The 22,044-nt window shown below is 55.0% G+C and overlaps 2 protein-coding genes across 3 annotated transcripts in view; both read left to right on the forward strand.

Moving 5' to 3' along the window:
* AP2M1 (adaptor related protein complex 2 subunit mu 1) overlaps positions 1-9,406 on the forward strand; it is a 29,912-nt gene extending 20,506 nt beyond the window's left edge. For both annotated transcript variants that reach the window (XM_076341232.1, XM_076341231.1), the window contains 7 exons: positions 3,296-3,431; positions 3,529-3,670; positions 6,066-6,185; positions 6,707-6,842; positions 7,585-7,682; positions 7,829-7,940; positions 8,283-9,406. In XM_076341232.1, coding sequence (XP_076197347.1) covers positions 3,296-3,431; positions 3,529-3,670; positions 6,066-6,185; positions 6,707-6,842; positions 7,585-7,682; positions 7,829-7,940; positions 8,283-8,417 — 879 coding nt within the window. In that variant the 3' untranslated portion in view covers positions 8,418-9,406. The remainder of the gene's footprint in view (positions 1-3,295; positions 3,432-3,528; positions 3,671-6,065; positions 6,186-6,706; positions 6,843-7,584; positions 7,683-7,828; positions 7,941-8,282) is intronic.
* Positions 9,407-10,535: 1,129 nt separating this feature from the next.
* On the forward strand, positions 10,536-21,906 carry ABCF3 (ATP binding cassette subfamily F member 3). The gene is made up of 22 exons (XM_076341263.1): positions 10,536-10,631; positions 10,851-10,998; positions 11,078-11,157; positions 11,554-11,609; positions 13,399-13,496; positions 13,613-13,735; positions 14,011-14,277; positions 14,484-14,564; positions 15,118-15,177; positions 15,515-15,571; positions 15,796-15,818; positions 16,482-16,537; positions 16,686-16,886; positions 17,057-17,133; positions 17,364-17,408; positions 17,742-17,874; positions 18,514-18,602; positions 18,806-18,897; positions 19,510-19,642; positions 20,019-20,106; positions 20,945-21,109; positions 21,186-21,906. Exons 1-21 carry the CDS (start codon positions 10,559-10,561, stop codon positions 21,101-21,103), a joined length of 2,139 nt encoding a protein of 712 aa, XP_076197378.1. The 5' UTR covers positions 10,536-10,558; the 3' UTR covers positions 21,104-21,109; positions 21,186-21,906.
* The last annotated feature ends 138 nt before the right edge of the window (positions 21,907-22,044 follow it).

Genomic DNA, 22,044 nt, shown 5'->3' on the forward strand with positions numbered 1-22,044 from the left:
GAGAAAAGCTGGGAGTCAGTTTGTACTGAAGCTGTCTGCAGCAGAGATCTGGGTGAAACTTCAGCCCCAAGGTACAAACAGAAGCAAAGTGCTAAACAAGAGCCTGCCTGGTGACTTTTTGTTAAGGATAAGCAGAGGTCAAAGTCTCTGGAGGCTCCGTTTCAACTCTTCATCAGCACTGACTTCCTAAGAACTCCTTTTTAAACTTTTAATCTAGTAGCAAGACTAGCTGCATCTCTCAAGAAGGAGGTGAGAGAGAAGCTGCCCTGAGCAACCTATTTCCTGCTAGAACAGCAAACAGCGTTTTGCAAGAGGGCACGCATATATCAGAGGCCAGATGTGAGTGCATCCGGTCTCAGTCCCCCACCCCAAGCCCTAGTGTAAATCACTCCGGCCTTCTGCAATCTGACATTTTGGGCAGTCAGCACTCAAGATAGCTGAGTCAGCTCTTGTTCCTAGGAAAACTCAAAACTAACCACCACCCTCACTTCCTTCCCTAGCTCTTTTTTTTTGCTTTTGTCTGTTAAAACAAACTTTTATGCTGTTTGTGTGCAAACCACTGTCACAGCATCTTGCTTCATTCAACAGCAGGTTTAGTCTTTCCCTTACAAAGAGGAGTTGGACTTCAGCTTTACATAAGTAAGCAGTTATTCTGCTCTGTGTTGGAAGTTTGTGCAGCCCAGTTCAAAAAGCAGAAATATCCTTTCCAGGCACAGCGTGGCAGGGGCAACAATTGAAACAGTACTTGCCATATTTCCTTGTCTGCTCTCTACTCTGGTACATCTAGCCTTCTCCTTTGCTTACAGCCAGTACATTGGGCCAAAATCTGGGACGGGGTGGTCTGTCATCCATGTTCCCTTATCCCTGCTTAGTTTGTGATGGTGCTTTCCTTGGGCTTGTGTCCTCCTGAATTTAAGGAGCAAAATCCACAGTTATGGCAGACTTTCCAAGCTCAACTTTTTGACTTTGTTCTCAATGAAAGACTTGAGGCATACTGAGCTGCTGCCCTCTGAATGCCCACCCTGTATGGCTACAGTGGTCTTTCCAGGGCTGGTGATCTTGGAATACAAGATCTGCTTTATTTTTTTGAAAGTGGGTCCGATATTGCTGCATTGCTTGCCAAGGGAAGTGCCCCTGTGCTCTGGGAATGGGGTGGTGTAGCACACAGGTTTTAGAAGGTGCTGGTGTGAAGCATGGTTTCACTTCTAGTCCCTACCCATGAAGTAGCCCACTACTCAAATAGCCGGACTGCAGGGCATGCTGATGTCCTGTATCAGAACTGATGCAGGCATTGGCTCAGATATCTTCCTCCAGCAGAGGCTAAACCTGCTCTTACACCTCGAGGTGGAGCTGTGCTCCATGTGCTCAGTTCTCGCTCTTCAGATCCTGTCTGCATCTGTACAGACTTCATTAACTAGCTGAATCTTGTAATTTTCTTCCCCTCCAAGTGCTTTCTGGGAGTATGAGTTGGTCAACTCTTAGTTACAGCGTTGCCCCAAACCTTAGGCGTACTATAGTGCTAAAATTCTAGTAGTACTTTTTAAAAGTGAGGAGAGGACTGCCACCAGCTGCCAGAGCCCAGGAAGCCTGCTGGTAGCTGTGCCTTTAACCTAGTCAACATGCTGGCAACTGAGTACAACAAGTTGGATATTCTTGTCCCATTGTAGCTGACTTGTCCAGCTCAGGGAAGCTCCCAGTCCTGAGAAATTTTAGACCCAGGTGTCTTCAGTCCCTCCCTTAGGGAACGCTCATGCTGCTGGGTGATCTCAGCTTCAGCACTCCCCAGGCAGCTGCTTCCAGATCCATCCAGTCATTTTCTGTAGCGACCAGTAGAGGTTCATGGCACTGATGCTGTTGCAGGAGATGGGAACATCAGCACATGATCAGTGTCCCTTTGAAAGCCTGAGAACTGGGTATTTTATCTACTTGTGCCTCTCCTTCCTCTTAAGCCTGAAGAAGGCAGATAAGGAGGCTTTTTTGTGGGACAGACAAGGGAGGTACTTTGTACTGCATTGAGCACTTACCTAGGCAGTTCCCAGGGGAGTGTAAAACTCTGCCTCTTAGATGTTACAATAATGGCTCTGCTTGCTCAAGGAGTGACCATGTCTGTGGCAAGAGCATGTGTGAAACCAAGCCACTGCTGATTCAAAGCTGAGATCATGTACTGCCACCCTGTGGGCCCAATGCGAGGCTGCTGGGGCAGGACCCACTTCTGTGTTCTGCAGTTGTTCTGGTGGAAGAGGCAGAATTAACAAGGATATAATTTTATATGGGACCCAGACTTAAGATGCCGGCAGTCCTGGGTGCCTCACACTTCTCATGGTCTGGGCGTGTGTGCCATGGTAAACATCCAGGGCTGCTTTAGGAATGGCAACATGAGGAGTCTGCTCTGCGTAGGAACGTTACTGGGAGTGGTATTTGGCCTGTCACTCCCTCTGCTCTACCTTGTATTTGGGTGGTGCATAATGGGCCAAGTCTGAAAAGCCATTTCATTGCTAGGAGTGCTGGGTTTCCTGAGGGGAGCTAAAGGTCAAAGACCCTCATCTTGTTTGTGCTAATTAACTACCTAATTAATGATGAGCTGGCCTGCTTTGTTCCTGTCCTGAGGTAGCCTTAAGACTAACCTGCCTCTTTCTCCCTTCCTCCCTTTTCTTGCTATTGATGTGCTTGCCTGTTAACCCTGTGTGCACCACACTTGCTGCTATACATCTACTTCTTGACTTTCTGCGTGTGACTGGACCCCGCCTGTAGCATCAGGTAGGAAATCTCCCTGCGCCTCTCAACACAATCCTTAGTGCTCTTAGGAGGCTTAGAGCCTGGGCGCTGTTAGATGCATGTTAGGTTAGTGTTGGTGTGTAACTCTAATGACTGCAGTCATTAAGAAGCAGTCCTTGGGGACCAGCTGTCTCATGGCCCTAGGGTTTCATGTTGGATAAGAGTGTGAACTGGCCTGTAAGCTGCTTCTCTGCTTAACATGGATTGATGTGGCAGTCTGAGACATGATTTGAACATCCTTGGTGGACCCCATGCCTCCCTGTGCCTAGATGTAGCCTAATGGACTAGCTAACAAAATGGAAGAACCTTTCCTGCTGTGTTGTTATGACCAATTTTTAGTTAGGCATAGGATTTGCTGTATTGAGGAGAGAATGACCAAATCATGGGGTGTGTGACGGCACCCATATCTTAAGTGTCAAAAGCAGTTGTGTGTAATAAATGGCAAGCACTTGCTCTTAAATTTAGAGGAAGCTTTCTTAGTCTTTATCTAGAGGTCTAAGATGTCATTTCTTCCCTTCAGACTAAGGAAGAGCAGTCCCAGATCACCAGCCAGGTGACTGGACAGATTGGATGGAGACGTGAAGGGATCAAATATCGTCGCAACGAACTCTTTCTTGATGTGCTGGAGAGTGTGAATCTCTTGATGTCCCCGCAGGGTAAGTAGGAGGTGTAGAGTTGGCATCCTTCTCCCCTTCAAGGTTTGTGAGTGGGGACTTGTGTAAGTGTTCTGAACTGCGCTCTTCTCTACATCAGGTCAGGTTTTGAGTGCCCACGTCTCTGGCAGAGTGGTGATGAAGAGTTATCTGAGTGGAATGCCAGAGTGCAAGTTTGGCATGAATGACAAGATTGTCATTGAAAAACAGGGCAAAGGGACTGCGGATGAAACGGGGAAAAGGTAAGAGGCATTGGGGTAAAAGCCACTTGCCATCAGGGAGTCTTATAAAAGGGTAGCACTTAGTAGCTTTTCTGATCTAATAGACAAAGCTCATCTCTTCCCTTCAGCTATTACTGCTAATTTTTCCCTGGGTAGGTCAGTTGTCATGCAGGCTACCAGCCTGAGGGCATCAATACAGAGGGCTTCTCTGCAGCAGGGCTAATGTGAGCAGGGGGAATGTCATCTTTGGTGTCTGACTTCACAGCTATACATGGGCAAGCGCCAGGAGCTCTTCAAGTATTAAGATTCAAACATAGTGTTAAGTGTGGAGTTCGTGCAGCTGGAAACACTTCCCCCAGATGAATCCTCCCAGAGCTTGTGTCTTTAGCAGCTCTAGTCGGTGCAGAGACTTAATCGTAGGATGCAGTAGTAGTGGTCCCAAGGAACAGTAAAGGAACTCCTCTGACCGTAGCCTGCTCTACCCAGACTGTTCCCACAAACTAGAACAGCTGACAGACTAATATGGGGAAAGCCCCTCCTGCTGACATACAGGTGGTCAGTGGCCATGTGGATTGGAGGCTTATCCCTTCCAGGAGCCCAGCTACCTTCCTTCCCAGCTGCACCTCAGTCAGTACCCACATTGAAGCTGAAAACAGGTCTTATGCATTTTCCAGCCTTCCTGCTTGGGGTGAAGAGATAAAAGCAATGGGACTGCCACTTTTCTCTCACTAACTGTTTGTGACTCAACTGTGTTTCTCTTGGTTGTTTTGTTGGTTTTTTTTTTTTTGCTGACCCCCAGTGAATTGGGAAGGTAGATAATATGCTTCAGCTGTGTGTGCACTCTGCTCTCCCCATGTCTCTTGCTTTGTGTGACTTGTGCATGTAACTTGGATCTCAGACACTTTCCATGATGGTTCCTGTAAATGGAGCTGAGCTGCTATTTGCCTTTTCTCTCAGAGCCAAGCCAAGAGTTATCACTTCACTGTCACCTTTAAGCCATCTTTCCTGTACCTGAATCTAGCTAGTAAAATGGATGAGCCTCAGGTGGCTGCCCAGTGGGGATATACTTTAGTGAAAATGTCATCTGTGTAGGCCTCTGAAGAGTCAGTAACACTGTCCAAAAGCTTCTGTGCCATGAGTGCCTTTGCCTGTAAACGTACTATTTTCTTGAGTTACAGAAGCAAGATGGACAGGGTTTCTTGCTGGGTGGTTCTCTGGTGGGCAAGAGCTTGGAGGTGTCACTATCCAGAAGCACTTAGTTATGAGGTGACCAAATGGGACAGCTGCTGCCATTGCTTTTCAGCATCTAGCATGTGACAACACCAAACCCTGAGTAATGCGGCCTGAGACCTGGAGCAGTGCTAGGCAGCAGGGCTTTCCCAGCAGTGTTCCAAAGGAACAGGAACTAGTCAGCTAATGTTGGCTGTCTTCTGGGCAACAGATTAGGAAAGACTAACTCCCACTTATGAAGCACAAACTACACCACTGGGTTGTGTAACTAAACAGCCAGTCAGCCTGGGGGCAGTCTGCTTCCCATTTGTGCAGGTAATGGTGGTTCCTAGGACAGCTGAACCTGCCTGTAGCGCTTATACTATCTCAGCACACTTGCATGGTTGTCCTGTTGTTCCTGGAGGTTGAGGCAGTCTAGATACCACAATGCTGCGTTGCTGCCTCTTCTGTTGCTACCGCCTTCTCATTTTCTGGTCCCTCTCGGTAGCTGGGAGTTCTTGGCTGACCTCAGGACCTGTAGCAAGGAAGGTATGCTCAGAGACTAGAACCCAGCACAAGTTCAGTGCTGGCAGGTTAGGCTAGTGCACCTAGATGGACAGATGGTAGCTATGTAGATCTTTTAGAAGTGAGATGCACTTTTATGGCATAATATTGTGGTCTTTGGCAAATCGGTTCAGAATCAAACCACCTGCTAGTAGTGTGAAGATCAACAGCTGTGAAGAAACTTCTGAACAGGAAGACCCCGAACCTGGCATCTCCTGGCTGTGTGGCAGTGGGATAGCTTTGCGGACAGGAAAGTGTTTTCTCTCCTTTGAACTGTGCTGCGAGAAGACTTGGGCTAGCGGAGTTGCCTTTGCAGTACTGAGGTGCTGCTGGCAGGCAGACCCAAGCATTGTGTTGCTGGCTATGACAGAAGGGTGCTCCTCTAATCTCTCTCCTCTTTGGGGAGACGAGGGAGAGAATTCTTTCAAACAAGCTTCCTGAAATGTGATTTTTGTGGTGGTGAAACAAGGAAAGTCTGAGCCAAGAGGCTGCTGTCCCCTAAATCTCTCCCTGCCTCCCCATTTCCTGGACACCTGCGATGGCAACATGCTCTGTAGAGTAGTTTCTGCCTGCGCAGACTTTGATTGCACCAAGATACCAGGGCTGCAGCTTGCATTTGTTTAACTGTGTCTTGTGTTTTTAGCGGCAAACAGTCAATCGCCATCGATGACTGCACTTTCCACCAGTGCGTGAGGCTCAGCAAGTTTGATTCTGAGAGGAGCATCAGCTTCATTCCGCCAGATGGAGAGTTTGAGCTCATGAGGTACGGTGGTGAGGGATGAACAGGCTGGTGTTGACATCTGCTTGCTGCTACAGTAGTGTTGCTGCTCTCAGGCAGACTTGCAGCCCTTGAGCACCTAACAAATATGCACTTGCCTTCTTTCTTTTCAGAGTGGAATCTGTAGGGTGTCCCACAAATCCTTCTGTTACAAATGTGGTAGAAGCTTAGCTGCATGGTTTTCTTTGCCACAACCGTGGTGTTGGATATGGGTTTCCTTACCCTTTAGCTTGCTGTATCTGGGTTTTTTTAGTGCTTAAAACTGGTGTCCTCGAACAGGGTCATTGGCAGGAACCAGGTATGAAACTTGGGACTCAATAAACCATCACTGCCCTAGGGCAGCACAGATCTTACTGCTGCTTCCTTCTGGGATGGCTCCGTTTCTGGCTGATGTTTCTAAGCTGTTCCCTGTATGCAGAGGCTGTCTCTTTAGGAAGGTGGTACAATCTGAGACCCTAAGGGAGTTAACGCCTTCTCGGAGTTCACTGTTGCTTCCATCCCTGCAGATACCGAACCACTAAGGACATCATCCTTCCCTTCCGTGTGATTCCCCTGGTGCGGGAGGTGGGTCGGACTAAGCTGGAAGTGAAGGTGGTCATCAAATCAAATTTCAAACCTTCCTTGCTGGCCCAGAAGATAGAGGTAAGAGAATAAAAACCTGTGGTCTCTTGTGCCTGGGAATTGTGCCTCTACTTTATGTCCCCTGCTATGGAGTCCTCACAGATGAGTCCTCAGGCTTGTACAGGACTAAAAGAGTGAACTGAATGCCCCACAGATGCGTGGTGCTGCTGTGCTGTGGAAGGGAACTGCCATACAGTAGGGAGATGGAAGTTGTTTTCACTTGCACAGCCACCTTGGTAGAGGCCTCATTCCCTGCAGCAACTGTTCACTTAATGTCTTGGCCACTGTGAAAAGTTCATGTTCTTCTGTCTGCATGATCTGATGGTATGTCAGACAGGCAGCAGGCTATGGGCTGTGTAAGACAGGCTAAGGGTGGCTTTGCAGCTTAGGTCACCTTCTGGGAAAGACTTACTGCTGCAAAGCTAGGCTGTCCAGAGCCTGGTGCAACTAGACCTCCCCGGCCAGCCTGGCGTCCTTCCTGAGCTCATCTGCCTGACACTAGCCAGGTTTCCTGCAGCCTGAACTGAAGAGCTCTGCCCTGTTCCTCGCTGACTGTGGATTCTGAAAGTGTGTTCGAACCTTGACTTCAAAGCAAGAAACCAGAGAGCTAGCCTAGGATGCCTTGTGGTAGCTGATGTTCTCTGGGCCCTGAGATGGGAGGGAGAAGGCCAAGGGGTCCAGGACAGGCGGTCTTCCCCTGAGACTGCACAGAGTGCCCGGGCTACAGTCTCCTTGCTCCTGCTCACCAGATTCTGCTTTCTAGGTCCGGATCCCAACGCCTCTGAATACCAGTGGAGTGCAAGTTATCTGTATGAAAGGGAAGGCAAAGTACAAGGCCAGTGAGAATGCCATTGTCTGGAAGTAAGTGTGTGTGTTGGGTCTGGGGTGCTGCAGGGGCAGGGCTTGGGGAAGCAGAGTCTGTTTAGTGCTCCTGTCTGCCCTGAGCACATGGAGTGAAGGGGAGAATAAACTCAGGCACCTCCTCACTTCTGGGCTTTCTCTGGTAGGATAAAACGTATGGCTGGCATGAAGGAATCCCAGATCAGTGCGGAGATTGAACTGCTGCCCACCAATGACAAGAAGAAGTGGGCTCGGCCCCCAATCTCCATGAACTTTGAGGTGAGTCCTGTCTGCCTTCCAGGATGCAGCTAACCTTAGAGAAGCCTCGTCAGTCCAGTCCCTTCTACCCTTGCAGGAATTACACAGGTTTGAGTGCTCCCTGTCCCAAGCTGCCATGTGACCCTCTGTAACACGAGGCCAGCCGGGTGGCAAAGCTAATGGAAGAAAACTGCCCTTAAAGCCACTGGAGTCTGTCACTGCATGCAGGGAGTAGGGAAGAGAACAGTGGCTCTTGGTGTCCATTTATAGATGCATAGCCAAGGGCTCCTCTGGCTTTTGTGTATGGAGAGCATCTTACCCCTCTGTTCCAATGCTCTCCGTTGCCTTTCCCTTTCTCAATAGGTCCCGTTTGCGCCCTCTGGGCTGAAGGTGCGTTACCTGAAAGTCTTTGAGCCAAAGCTGAACTACAGTGACCATGATGTGATAAAATGGGTGAGGTACATCGGCAGGAGCGGGATCTACGAGACCAGATGCTAGCCCCAGCAGGCTGGCGGGCTCCCTCTTCTCCAAGCCATCCTCCGCCTCTCCTCGGTCTTCAAGTACATTCGGAAAAAACATCTGCCTGGCCCCTCTACGCAGATTGAAAGCCCCCGTGGCTCACCTTGGGAGTGGACTCGCCTGCCTGTGCTCGGTTACCACCCACGCTGCAGATGAAGTTCAGAACCCAGTCGCACGCAGGGGTGCAGTCAGCCTCCTGCTCCCTGTCCCAGGGTGGGGAAGGGCTAGTCTAACTCCCATCCTCTCGTGATCTTTCTAGGGAACGTCCACCATTAAACTCCTCTTCTGTTGGTGTCTCACTACTTGCATCATATCCTAGTATTTTTGAAGTTCTTGTGCATATGTACTCGTAGAATAGACCTAAACATAGACTGGACAAATCTGAGTTGAAGTTACCCTGGCTTCTGTACTAGCTATTGCTGTTGTGGTAGATGTTGCTGGCCAGTCTGAGATGCCTGGGGTGGCGAGTTTGTCGGGCTTCCACCAGGGGAGATGGTGGGCTCACCGGATCTCACCACCACCTTATATTTCTTGCAAAGTCGTCAGTATAGAGTCCTGCCGTGGGAAGGTTCGTGACCAAAAAGGATGAGGGTTTAGACTCTTGCTGGTGTGTATGTGGGTGGCACAGCATTTCGGGTCCTTAGAGCACTTACCCCCACCCACTGCTGGCTCGAGCCAGTCTGTCCTTTCCAAATAAATTGGAAACGTGGCCCCTCTGTCCCAGGGAGTGCGGGTCAGCTGAGCTCTGTCAGGATGTGAACAGGGTCTGTCCTCGGGAATCTAAAATGCAGTTGGCAGAAAGCCCCCTGCCCTAGCCTGCCCTCTCCACACTTCTACCAAACGCTTCTGGGCCATAGGAATGCTGCTGCTACCCACAATCCTGCTTCTGGTAGTGTGGTCTCCATTTTGTACACTTTGTGATTTGTCCAGCTCTGAATCTAATAAAGTATGTAGAATGGAGAAGGCTACCTGCGCTGCTGTTTAGGGCTTGTGGTGCAAGAGCCTGGGCCGGTGCCAGTGTGTCTCGGAGCTTGCTTTTGTCGCTTCCCCAGCCCTGGGCTGCCTGGGGGTTAGTAGGTGAAAAGAACGAGTGATGCTTTTGCTTCCAGCACTGCCAGTGCTCAATTCCAGCTGCTGCCACCACTGCTGCAGCTCCCTGGGGAAAGGAGGGTGCTCTGGGCTTCCCTGCAGTGCTGGCTTACTAAACCCTGCAGCTGGGCTGCTGTCTTGGGTGAGGCATGTCCAGCCCGCTGCAGGCCTGGCTTCTCTGCCTGAGCCTGGCCTAAGTGAACCCTGGTGGCTTTTCCTTGTGAGCAGCTGAAAAAAATCAAAGGAGTTCTTTCCCTTTTGACTGGGCTTTTGGAGGCTGGGGCCAAGGAGGGCGCCGTGCCTGGTAGGTGAAGGTGCGAGCGGCTGCTGCAGCAGCTCATGACCCCCTGCCTTTAACCCGTGTCTGGGTGGGCCTGGGCACGGGCGCAGCCCCAGCCCCGGGGCCCTGCCCCCGTCTGCTTATTCTGAGTGCCTTAAAAAAACCCAAACCACAGCGCAGTGGCCGCGTGTGTTGAGGAACAAGTTTGGGAGCCGAAGCTCTTATTTTGCTTTTCCAAAAGAGGGGGCAAAAACCCCAAAACGCTGGTAAAACCTCCTTCACCGTCGCACGGGGCCAGCGGGGTGCGAGCAGCGCTCTGCCCGCCCCGCCGCCGGCCGTTCTGAGCGCAAACCCGCGCCGCCCACGCTGCAGGCAAGGCCGCGCTGGGGCTGTGCTTGGCCGCCGCCGCCCCCGGGGGCTCTCCGCGCCCGCTGGGTGCCCGGGGGCTGCTCGCCCCGCCCGCGGAGGCACCGGCACCGGCACCGGCACCGGCCCTCCGCGGGGCGGCCGCACGTGGCAGTGAGCCCTCGCCACCCCCGCTCCGACCCGCACTGCGCACGCGCGCCCCGCCCCGGACTCCACTTCCCAGCGGCCCCCGCGCGCATGGCGGCCGCCCGCCTCCTTCCCGGCGGCCCCCGCGCCCGCGCCGTCCCTTCCGCCTCTGCCGCGGTGCCGGGCTCCGCGCGGCGGCGGCGGCGGCACCGGCACCGGGCCGCACCGCACCGCGGCGGGGCTCCGCTCCGGCTCCGCCATGGCGTCGTGCGCCGACATCCTCCGCAGCGAGTTCCCCGACCTGGACGGCGAGGTCTTCGCTTACGTGACGGGTGAGCGGTGCCCGCCTCCCCGCGGCTCGGCCTCCCGCCCCGCCGCATGTCGCGACACCTCCCCGCCGTCGCGACAGGCGGCCGGGGAGGGGAGGGGAGGGGGCGCGGGAGCGGGCGGGTGCCACCTGCCGGCCGCATCGCGACACGCGGCCGTCCGTCGCGACAGCACGCGCGCGCGCGAGCGGAGGGGTGTGCAGCGCCGGCGCCGTGTGCCCGCAGGGATCCTGCACGGCAGCGGGGCGGACTTCGAGTCGGTGGACGAGCTGGTGGAGGCGGTGGGGGAGCTGCTGCGGGAGGTGTCGCAGGACGCCAAGGACGACGGCGCCATCCGGGAGATCTGCCAGCGCCTCTTCAACACCCTGCAGCTGTAAGGGTCGCCCCCGCCCCGGCCCCCGCCCGCCCTCACACCCTCCTCACCTCCTCCTCCTCCTCTTCCTCTCTCGCAGGGACGAGGGCCGGGCCCAGCGCTGCAGCCAGGTGCTGCTGGACGCCCCCATCCAGCTCTCCCAGATCACCGATGGATATGGTGAGTGGCACCCACCGGAGTGGCACCATGCATCGTGTCACCCCCCCCCCCCCCCCCGACAGCTCCCATCCCGCTGTCGGGCTGCCGGCAGCGAGGACGGGCTCAGGGCGTTGAGCGTGCGCTCGCCTGACCTTGGGGGAGCGGTTCCCCCCGCCCTGCGCGTCTTGGGCTCCCCCTTGCAGGTGCACCCCTCTTTCTCTTCCTGCTGCTGCGCTGTTGTCAGCAGCACCTGGCTGCCCGCAGGGCAAGCTGGGGTGGAAGGAGAGGAGCCACCCTTTGGTCCCCTCGTCCCGTTGGAGAGGGGGCAGTCCTGCCTGGTTGCAGGCAGCCGCTAAGGCAGTGCTTGGTGGAGCCTCCCTGGAGCACGTGCTCACCAACCCAACTGTCTTGTTGCAGCGGATGCCAGCGTGGACCTGCTGCCGGGGCTGTTGCTGAAGAGAGGCCAGACCTCGGTAAGTGGGGGGCTGTGTCCTCGTTCGTAAGCCAGCAGACCCCGTGGGAGCAACTGACACGCGGGGCTGCAGGTGCCCTGCCCTGCTCCAGTCACCTCGCCCTCGGAGAGCAGCCGGGACAGGCAGTCGTCCCGGTTAGGGGCACAGCTGTGGGGGGTATGGCTCCTCGTCAGGTTTACTGTCATTTGTGAAACTCTTGATCTTAGTCTGGTAAAAAGGCTCAACAGAAGTTAACAGCTTGTTAATTTGACAAGATCTATTTTGCCAAAACTTCCTAATGAGCTTCAAAGCGTGGGTGATGCAGTGGTGGTGCTCAGAGTGCAGCTTCTCTGACTTTCATGAGGGCCTTTGGCTTCTGCAGCAAGGCCTTTGATTGAGAAAATAGGATGTACCGGGATGACATCTTGCTATACTCAATGAGAGATAAAATCCTGGGTAGTGGTTAGATGTTGGACGTTACAGATGAGGAGCTGGCAGGGAGCAGCTGTTTTCCAGAGAGCTGCTGCAGGGAGGTTGTAAGCCCAGCTTTAGAAATGGCTGTGGGTTGTCACGGTTTGAGAAATAAGATCAGGAGTTATCAGTTACGCTCCCTGACTTGGAGGAAATCGGAACATCTTTGCCGATGAAATGTGTGGCTGCTCAGGAGTGACCCGGCTTGCCCTCTTTGTTGGATGAGCCGAAGTTTGAGTACAGGTGAGTTGTGATTGTGCATCTGCAAAGCAAAGACGGCGGTAGCTGTACAGGGTGGGCAGTCTCTCTACCAGGCTGGTCTCTTGTGGAGCTGTCCCTTCCTGGGGTAACGTGGTGAGGACGAGAACCCCTCGCTTGGAGGCTGAGAGCTAACGTGATCCCTGCGTGTCTGAATGGGAGTCTTAAGTGAAAGCTGGCAGCTGTTGCTGGTTTTGGCACTGGAGTTGTTGCTGCTGGGTTCGCTCTCTGGCTCTCACGTCCGCAACTCAAAAAAGATCTTCAGAAAAATTTGAGACAATTCAGAGAAGGTCTCAGGAGGCCTCTCAAGTTCTGGAGGACACGTCTTACTGGGAGATTCAGGGAGCTCGGTACAGCTTACAGAGTGACTCAGTCTGTCTGTAGGTACGGGGTCACAGCTCCAGTAACAAGATGCTCTTCAGTCTAGCATGCAGGTCTGTAACATGCTCCGGTGGCTGCAGAGTTGCCTAGAAATATCTAGGAGTGTTCTTGGTCAGCCACAAATATTTGACTTGATGCAGGAATAAGCTGGAGTGGGCTGAGAGCCTGGCCAAGGCCAGAGGCCAGGTTAAAATGCTTGGCTCCTTCTTGCCTTCAGTTTTAATTAAATGCTTTTTGTCTCTGCCTTGATTGATCCACCATGTAAGCTGAGTTTGTTCCAAACTGGCTAAAGTTTAACGTGCCTTGTGGTCTAGGACAAGGGTGGGTGTAGTGAGTAGCGGAGGAGGGACTGGGATAGCAGGTTGCTGCTGTTGAAGTGACTTGGCTGACCCAGGTCCCCGGAACTAGAGAAACTGGCCGTACGTTAGGGTCAGCCAAACCCTTTGCCTTGCTGAGGCAGAACTGTTGTGTATGAGCAGTTGATTTAGGACTTCATTCCTGAAGTGACTTCCTGGTCTGATTAGCTTCCTCAAAATGCGCTTGAATCTGTCCCAGTTCCCCTGTCCTACCTCCCTCCTGCCCTCCTTTCCTTCCTTCCAGGCGTGAGGGGTTGATTGATCTCTTTTGTCATGGAGTTGGGCTTTTGGGGCTTTTGCTGAAGATGCTCCCTCTTCTTCAAACTCTCTGCTTTGTGCCCCAGATGGTGAATGCGAAGAAACTGGAGAAGGCGGAAGCCAGGCTGAAAGCCAAGCAGGACAAGAGGATGGAGCGGGATTCCCTGAAGTCATCTGGTCCTCTGTGAGTATGGAGGGCGCCTCGAACATCATCATCCTGCTCTGCTGAGTGTGGCTGGGATCTGGCTGTACCAGAGCTTTCCCGTTGAGCCCCCTTCTCTGCCTTCTGCCTGCCCGCAGGGTCCTTGAGGAGGCGTCTGCCAGCCAAGCTGCCAGCAAGAAGGAGACTCGCATGGAGTCATCAGGCAAGAACAAGTCGTATGATGTGCGCATTGAGAACTTCGACGTGTCCTTCGGTGAGCGGTGAGTGCAGATGGGGAGGTGGGACAGATCCTGGCTGGGGTTTTGGACCATGCGTCATTGAGACCGGATTGGAGAGTGGTTGGGAAACGACAGAGGGTATGGGAAGGATCAGAAGGCAAGGTGGGCACCTGGCCCTGTTGGCTTTGGGCAGGAGAAGTCTGCGATGGTTGCTTGGCCCCAGCACAGCCTGAAATATGCTGGGGGCAGGTGGCTGCCAGTTATCTCCCTCTCCGTGGGGCAGTCTGACCAGGTGCCTGCCTGTTCTCTTGCTTTAGTGTCCTACTGGCGGGAGCAGACCTGAACCTGGCATTTGGACGGCGCTACGGGCTGGTGGGCCGGAACGGGCTGGGGAAGACCACGCTGCTGAAGATGATCGCTAGCCGGAGCCTGCGCATCCCCTCGCACATCAGCATCCTCCATGTGGAGCAGGAGGTGGCGGGGGATGAGACGCCGGCGCTGCAGAGTGTGCTGGAGTGTGACACCACTCGTGAGAGTCTACTACGGGAGGAGAGGGATCTGACGGCTAAGATTAATGCTGGCAGGTGAGATGTTGCCGCTGGGTTTCCAGCCCTTCCATGGCTTCTTGACCGCTAGGTCTCGTTCTGAGGTCTCTCACTTCAGACGGAGGGCTCCAGCAGGGCTGGGCTGCGTCTTGCCCACCTTATTCCTGCTTGGGAAGATCAGCCTCCCCCAGCACTCAAACCCTGACCCCCATCAGTCCCACACACTCCTCTTTGTCCTGTCCCAGGGGAGAAGGGACAGAAGGTGCCAGGCTATCGGAGATCTACGCGAAGCTGGAGGAGATTGAGGCAGACAAGGCCCCAGCGAGGTGAGACAGCCCTGTGGACACTGCTGTCTGTTGGCATGGGCAGTGATTTGGGGAATGGGGTATGGAAGGGTGATGCTGTGGCCCTGGGATTCAGCATGTGGGGACAGGGGGCTCTCCCTACTGCTCTTCTTGTCTCTTCTTCTGTCACAGCTCTGCTGGATTAGGAGTAGTCGAGCTTCCCCCCCCTGAAGCTAGAGGGATTCCCCCCCCCAAAAAAAATGGCTTGCATTGTTGCTGCTGCTCCTCTCAGACCTCCCCAAGTTCCTGGTGTCTGGGGAGCGTTTCTGGGATGTTGGTGGTAGTGACTCTCTTCCTGGCCAAAGAGCTGAAAGCTTCTTGTGAATCTCCTGGGACTTCATGTGGATGCTGTGCCCTGCTGGGCTGCATTTCCCAGCCAAGCACTGCTCTTGGGCATGCAATGAAGTTTTCCTGTGCCAGAATGGCCTTAAACCATGCAGCAGAGTCCCCACAGCGACTGTGGGTCTGAGACATCAGACTCTGCTCTGCTGTTGGATGCTGTAGCTGGGTTCCAGTTCTCTCCCCTTTTCCCCAGGGCATCCGTCATTCTCGCTGGGCTGGGCTTTAATGCAAAGATGCAACAACAGACAACCAAGTAAGTCTCCAGGTTCTGGGCATCGAGACAGAAATGGGTCTGGGGAGACGCTGCTGCTAGCGAGCCCGCAGGCACTGCTGCGGCTGTAAGGGAGGGGAGCCCTGTGGGAGAGTGAGGGTCTATTCCTGCCCGTCCAATGTGGTCTCCTGCCCTGGGGGTGCCAAGCCACCTGCCTGCTGGACCATGGATCTTGTGCTGCGCCCGAGATCTCTGCAGGGACATGCTGTCTCTGGGTGACAGCAGAGCCAAAAGGGCCACGGGAGCCTGGCAGGCAGGCAAACACAGAGTTGTTCTGCGTTAAACAGTAACCCCTCTCTGAAACCTCTTCTTTCCTCAGAGAGTTTTCTGGAGGCTGGAGAATGAGACTGGCCTTAGCCAGAGCCCTGTTTGCCAGGTTGGTGTCCGAGCCTTCATGCTATGGGGTTAACCCTCCTTGCTGTCCATGCTGTGAGGTGCAGGGGTGCTGCCTGGGGGTCCTCTCGACTCAGGCTCTCAGGGTGGGGAGCGTTGGAGGCATTGCAGCTCTGTGTGTGTGGTGAAACGCGCTCTGCACTGATCCTGTGCTCTTTTTGCTTCTGATATGTCTTGTATGAAAAACCCATGTCTTGTTTTTCCTAGGCCAGATCTCCTTCTGCTGGATGGTAAGTCGATACTGTGAGTTCCCTCCGACACTGCCGCTGGGCCCGCCTGTGCCCTTGCTGGGTTTGGGAGCACACCGTGGCCTTTAGCTGCCTGCTCAAAATAGCCCTGCGTGACAGGGCCGGTGCTGGCAGGGCTGTCGGTGCTCCCCTGGCATGGCGGGCAGAGCTGGCAGTGGTGCGGGGAAGTCTGTTTCGGCAGCCACTTTCACTGCACTCAGCAGAGCTCTGCCCCGTGTCCCAGCCGGGTGGTCTGCATGTCATCATGCCCCAAGCAGTCCCTTTCCCTCACCTGTCCCTGTGATGGGTCCTGGCTGCCAGCCCGCTCTGGGGGGAGTCCCTTCACCGCAGGGGTGACCCCGGCATTGGGCTGGCTCCCTGGGGAGGTGCCCACCTTGGGTGGGGTGTCTGGGTGAGACGCTGCTGCCAGGCACCAGGGTCCAGGTACCGATATGGAGTGGGGGGAGCATCCCTGGCTGAGCCTTGGCCCCTGTGTGCACCCCTCTCAGCACACCCCACACGTGTGAGTCCCCTGAGCTGTGGGAGCAGGTCCCCACGCAGGGTCTCTTCCTCCGCTATGCTGATCGCTAGCCTTTCCTGTGTAAAAAAGCATAATCCAGCCATCCTCATCCCTCCTGACCTCAGTGCCTCTTTCCCTTTCCTCAGAGCCAACGAACATGCTGGACGTGAGGGCCATTTTGTGGCTTGAGACCTACTTGCAGGTAGGGGGTGGTGGGAAGCCCCGGGACAGAGCAAGGGTGAGGGATAGAGATGTCCTTCAGGCTGGTGTCTCGCCTCGCTGGGTGGTGGGACCGAGCCCTGCACTCTGGCTTGATGATGCTTGGGCCTCCCTCTTGCTGTCTCCTCCAGACCTGGCAGTCGACCATCCTCGTGGTGTCCCACGACAGGAACTTCCTGAATGCAGTGGCCACGGACATCATCCACCTGCACTCGCAGCGGCTGGACACGTACCGCGGGGACTTTGAGAACTTCATGAAGATCAAGGAGGAGCGGCTGAAGAACCAGCAGAGAGAGTACGAAGCCCAGCAGCAGTACCGTGAGCACATCCAGGTACGGAGAGAAGCCAGTAGTGCTGGGACACTCTTCTCCCAGCTTTATCTCTTTCTCCATGCTTCTAGACCCGTGGATGTGGCTCTGTTGTTGCAGGAGGTTTGGCAGCAGAGTGGGGTGGCTAGGGCTGAAGGGGACCTGGGGCTCTCTGATGTTTTTCTCTCTTGTAGGTTTTCATTGACCGCTTTCGCTACAACGCCAACAGGGCATCACAAGTGCAGAGCAAGCTCAAGCTGTTGGAGAAGCTGTGAGTGCCTGTCCTGCTCCTCTCTGGAGGTGGGGAGGGGGCAGTGCTCATGGGAAGAAACAGAGGTTCCCAGGGCGCCTGGGAGATACGGGGATGGTTTGGGGTTTGGGTGCTCTGTCTCTGGTCCACAGGCTTTGGCTAGGATGAGGCGTCACAGAGCTGATGCCTTCTGGAGTGAGAACAGACCCCCAGTGCAAGGCACCTTGGTTACGCATCTCTTCTTCTTGCAGGCCAGAGCTGAAACCTGTGGACAAGGAGTCTGAGGTGATCATGAAGTAAGTGTCCCCTGAGCCCTTGCTCGGAGGGCACCTGGCTCTGTTTCTGACGTGAGCTACTCCTGGGTCCTGTCCCAGCTGGAGCAACCACCCCTTCCTGCGGGCCAGCCTTAGTCTGACAGGGAGCCCAGACAGGCCCCTGCGTTCAGGCTGGGTTCCCTCCTGGGGCCAAGGCTGCAGATCCGTGTCCCCTTCTTGTGACCGTCCTTCCCAGAGACCCTACATGGTAGGGAGCCCCTCTGCCACCTGGGGGGTTGCAGCAGTTGTCCCGGGAGGCTGGGAGCAGGGTCTCTGAAGTTCCTGGCCATGTCTCACCTCTTCCTGCCTTCCCAGGTTCCCCGATGGCTTTGAGAAGTTCTCCCCCCCAGTCCTGCAGCTAGATGAAGTAGACTTCTATTACGACCCAAGTCACTACATCTTTTGTTCCCTGTCCGTCTCTGCTGACCTGGAGTCCCGCATCTGTGTGGTATGTGGGATTGCAGAATAACAGTGGCCACGAGGAACTTTGGGAGGTCCCTGCTCAAAGCAGGGCCAGCTTTGATGTTAGGTCAGGTTGCTCAGGTCCTTGTCCAGTTGAATTCTGGCTATCTCCAGGGAGGACTATTTCTCCCATTCCTCTAGGTCCCATTGCAGCATTTGATCATCCTCATTTTGAGGAACATTAGAATATTTTTCCTAATACCAGTTAGAATTTGTGACTTGCGCCTGTTGCCCTTCATCCTTTCACTGGGTGCCTCTGAGAAGAGACTGGGTCCATCTTCTCTGTAACTCCCTGTTAGCTGACAACAGCAGCATGTGGTGGGGGCTCCTGCTACATTGGATGGGGCAGCAGAGAGATGCTATGTGCTTGCAAATGAGGCTGGGACCAGGTAATCCTTAGGCTCGAGGGTTGGGGAGGGAACATCTTCTAGCACTGCTGCCTGTGCTGCTCCTCAGTGATAGAAATGCAGCTTCTAGGTAGCTGGAGTCATTGGTTAGACTCTCGTCCTGCCCCCCTCTGCTGCGTGATCATCCAAGAGACCTGAAATTCCCTGATAACTGTGGCCCCCCCCCCAGAGTACCTTCATGGGTTTCACGTTCTCCAATGCTGCTGCTGCTTCTCTAGGTTGGGGAAAACGGAGCTGGCAAGTCGACCATGCTAAAGATCTTAATGGGGGAGCTGGCACCAGTCAGAGGGATCAGACATGCTCACAGGTACCTGGTAGGAAGGGCTGGGGGACTGGGAGGAATGGTGCAGTTGGAGGGCTTCTGGGCTGTGCCTTGGAGTGATGGGTGCCCAAGTGACGGGGATGGGTCCTGCACACCCACGCATATGCCCCCCTTCCTGTAGCTGCAGCTGCGAGCGCTGTGGTTGCAGGGCCTGGTACCAGCTCGCAATCTCTCTTCCCATTCTGCAGAAACCTGAAGATCGGTTATTTCAGCCAGCACCATGTGGATCAACTGGACTTGAACATCAGTGCTGTAGAGTTGCTGGCAAGAAAGTTCCCAGGTGAGTTTTGGAGATTCCAGAAGATCTGGGCCATTGAGGTCTCCTTTGCCACGCATGGAGCAGCATTGACTTGTTCTGTGGCCCTGGGCAGAAGACTTTGTCACATCAGTGTTTGAGGGATACTGCCTGCTCTGGGTTAACTCCCCACATCCAGCACAGGTTCAGGACGCCAGCCTTGAGAAGCTGAGCTGGTTGTGCAGGAGTAGCTGGCAGTCTGCAGACCTCAGGCTGGTGCCGTGGCTGGGTTTTGGGGGCAGATGACCCGCTTTCCTGCTGGGCGCAGAACGAGCACCGGCTCCCCCATTCCCAGCTGCCAAAACCTCCCGCTCTCTTCTCCACTTAACATTACGTAACGTGGTGACAGGGAATTGGGGGCGGCGTCACTTGGAGTCAGTCACCAGCCCTGCAGCCCCTGTCCTGATTGTGTCAGTCAGGTTTTCCCCACAAACCCCCTGCTTGGGAGGGAATTGCCTGGAAGCGGCTGCTGAATTCCTCCCCCGCCATGCTGGTCTGGCATAGGCTGCCCGGCCATGGCACCCACCGAGCTCACGGCGCCGAGGGCCCTGTGTCACTCTGGGTGTGCCATAGCTGTGTTGTGACATGCTCCTGCAGGGAAGACGGAGGAGGAGTACCGGCATCAGCTGGGGAGCTACGGTGTCTCGGGGGAGCTGGCCGTGCGTCCCGTGGCCAGCCTGTCTGGAGGTCAGAAGAGTCGCGTGGCCTTTGCCCAGATGACTATGTCCTGGTAATTTTCTCCCAGATGCTGTTAATTTTTGCATGGCTCCATCCCTGGAGTCTGCTTCACCGGGAGGAAAGCAGGCATCCAGGGACTTTCCGCTGCCCCGCAGAAGCCTCGTCCTTGGGACTTTTGTGGGGAGGGAGGTTGTCACCCTGGGGGGACTGTGTGGAAGGAGACAGGTGGCTTTCTGCCGCTTTGGGCTCACAGGGATAAGAGGTGTCCCTGGAGCTGGGCAACGCCGATCTTGGGGCCATGCAAATGCTGGTGGCTGTGGCTTTTCATGGCTAACGCAGCAGCCTGGTGGAGGTCCCTGCAGCGCAAACGGGTGCAGACCCAGCCCAGGCCTGTTCCAGTGCATCCTCAGAGCCGTCTTCTCTTCCAGTCCAAACTTCTACATCCTGGATGAGCCGACAAATCACCTGGACATGGAGACCATTGAGGCGCTGGCAAAGGCACTGAATAAGTTCCGGGTAAGGCTCCCTCAGTGAGATCCTGTTTTTCTAACGCTCTCTGCAGCCTCCAGCTTGGGTTACTTGGTATCTCAGCCAGAGGTGGACAGTCAAATACCAGTGATGGCTTCAAGTCCAGGACAGAAGTTGGGATGGGTCAGTCACATTTCTGCCTTAGCCGTCCATCCTGGTGGTTTGTTTGACTTGCTGGCTTTGGCTAGGGGTGGCTGAGAGAGGCAACAGCAGACCAGAGAGAACCTTGTCCCCCATCTTGGCCGGTCACCTACACTCTGTGACTTCTGGTGTGCCGCTGTGTGCTGCATGCAGCCCTCGGCCCTGCTTTGGGGCCTCTCAGCTCTTCCTTAGGCACAATTTATGGCTGATCTCCAAAGCCTCAGCCTCCAGATACCACTGTGATCAACCTGGTTCTCACTGTTTTATAGTTGCTCAGGTTGGGGCAGTTTTCCTGTGAAAGAAAAGCTTAACTGAGGTTGCTCAGGGCCTGGCCCAGCCGCCTTTTGACTGTCATTGACTCCACCTGGAACCTCTGTCCTTGCAGTTGTCAGAGACTTGGAGAGCCGGTAACAAACCCTGCACTTGCCTTCCAAGAGCGGGGGTTAAATACGTTACTGCTGCACATGCCTCCTCCATACGTCATCTGTCTGTCCCCCTGAATGAAGGAAAGGCTGGGATTAGGTCCCTGCCAGTGAAGTACCCTTGAGTTTTCCCTGCAGCGGATGGAAACCTGAAGTCCTGGGCACAGGCTGGACAGGGGCGCAGGATCTCTGTGCCGCCAGCGCTGGGCCCTGGGTTGTGCTCCACTGAATTCCCTTTTTTATCCCCCCTTGTGTGTTGGCAGGGTGGTGTAATTCTGGTGTCCCACGACGAGCGCTTCATCCGCCTGGTGTGCCAGGAGCTGTGGGTGTGCGAGAATGCCACCGTGACCCGCATCGAGGGCGGCTTCGACCAGTACAGAGACATCTTGAAGGAGCAGTTCCGGAAGGAGGGTTTCCTATAAGGGGAGGTAGGAGCCGGATTGCGCCGGGGGCTGGAGTGCAAAGCCTGGCCACCTCGGCATCCATCCCAACTGTGCCTGGCAGAGCGCCGAGGACGCTGCTGCCCGCATGGACCGTCAGCCGTGCCATCAAACTGCCACCTGAACTGCTCTCCCCTCCTGGGGCCGGGCGGAAGGACAGCGAGGGAGCAGGAGCCCGGTGCTGCGCGTGGCCTGGGGCACGCCGGGGGCTCTGCCGTCGGCCGGGGCTACGCCTGGCACTGGGTGCACTGGAAAGGCTGTGCCTGGAGCTGCTGTTCTGCCAAGAGGAGGGAAGGAGGTGTCGCGTCCCACCCCCCCCGGTTTAACTCCGTGCTCTGGAGGGCAGGAGAGGAGCTGTTCTCCATGTTTCTTCACTTCCCCCTCTGCCTTTTTCTTTCTCTTTTTTTTTTTTTTTTTTTGTGTTTAACTGGCCAGACACTGGTCAGGCTCTATTATATGCCACCATCCCCTCAGCCACCCTGGAGGGAAACGAGGCCTTTGCTGCTAAAAGTGACCCTTGCCTCTTCCCCCAGCCCCTGGAAGCCAGGCCTCGGTCTGTCCTCCCCAGGGGCTTGTGTTTGTAGTGCTGAGGGAGCCAGAGCCCGGTTTGGCCGGGCCCTGCTCCCTGCTCCTTTCCCTGTGCTGCCGGTACCACCTCGCCTCGCTGCCTGCCTTTCCTTTCAAACCGGCCCTGGGGTGGGCTGCCTGGGGGTGGGCTGCTCGGCAGCCCTCCCTGCCCGCCTGCACAGAGGTTGCAGTGTAAATAAACCCAGGATGCAGTGGGTGCAGTGCTCTCCTTTCCTTGGGGGGCTGTGGGGCTTGAATGGGGGGGGGGGGGGGGGGGGGTCCTTCTGCTTCCCTGAGCAGAAGGCTGCTCAGGGGAGATGCTTTCCGGATGGGTCTCACCTAATCAAACGGCTCCT

Source organism: Aptenodytes patagonicus, chromosome 6 (assembly GCF_965638725.1).
Source record: "Aptenodytes patagonicus chromosome 6, bAptPat1.pri.cur, whole genome shotgun sequence".
In the NCBI taxonomy this organism is placed as follows: domain Eukaryota; kingdom Metazoa; phylum Chordata; class Aves; order Sphenisciformes; family Spheniscidae; genus Aptenodytes; species Aptenodytes patagonicus.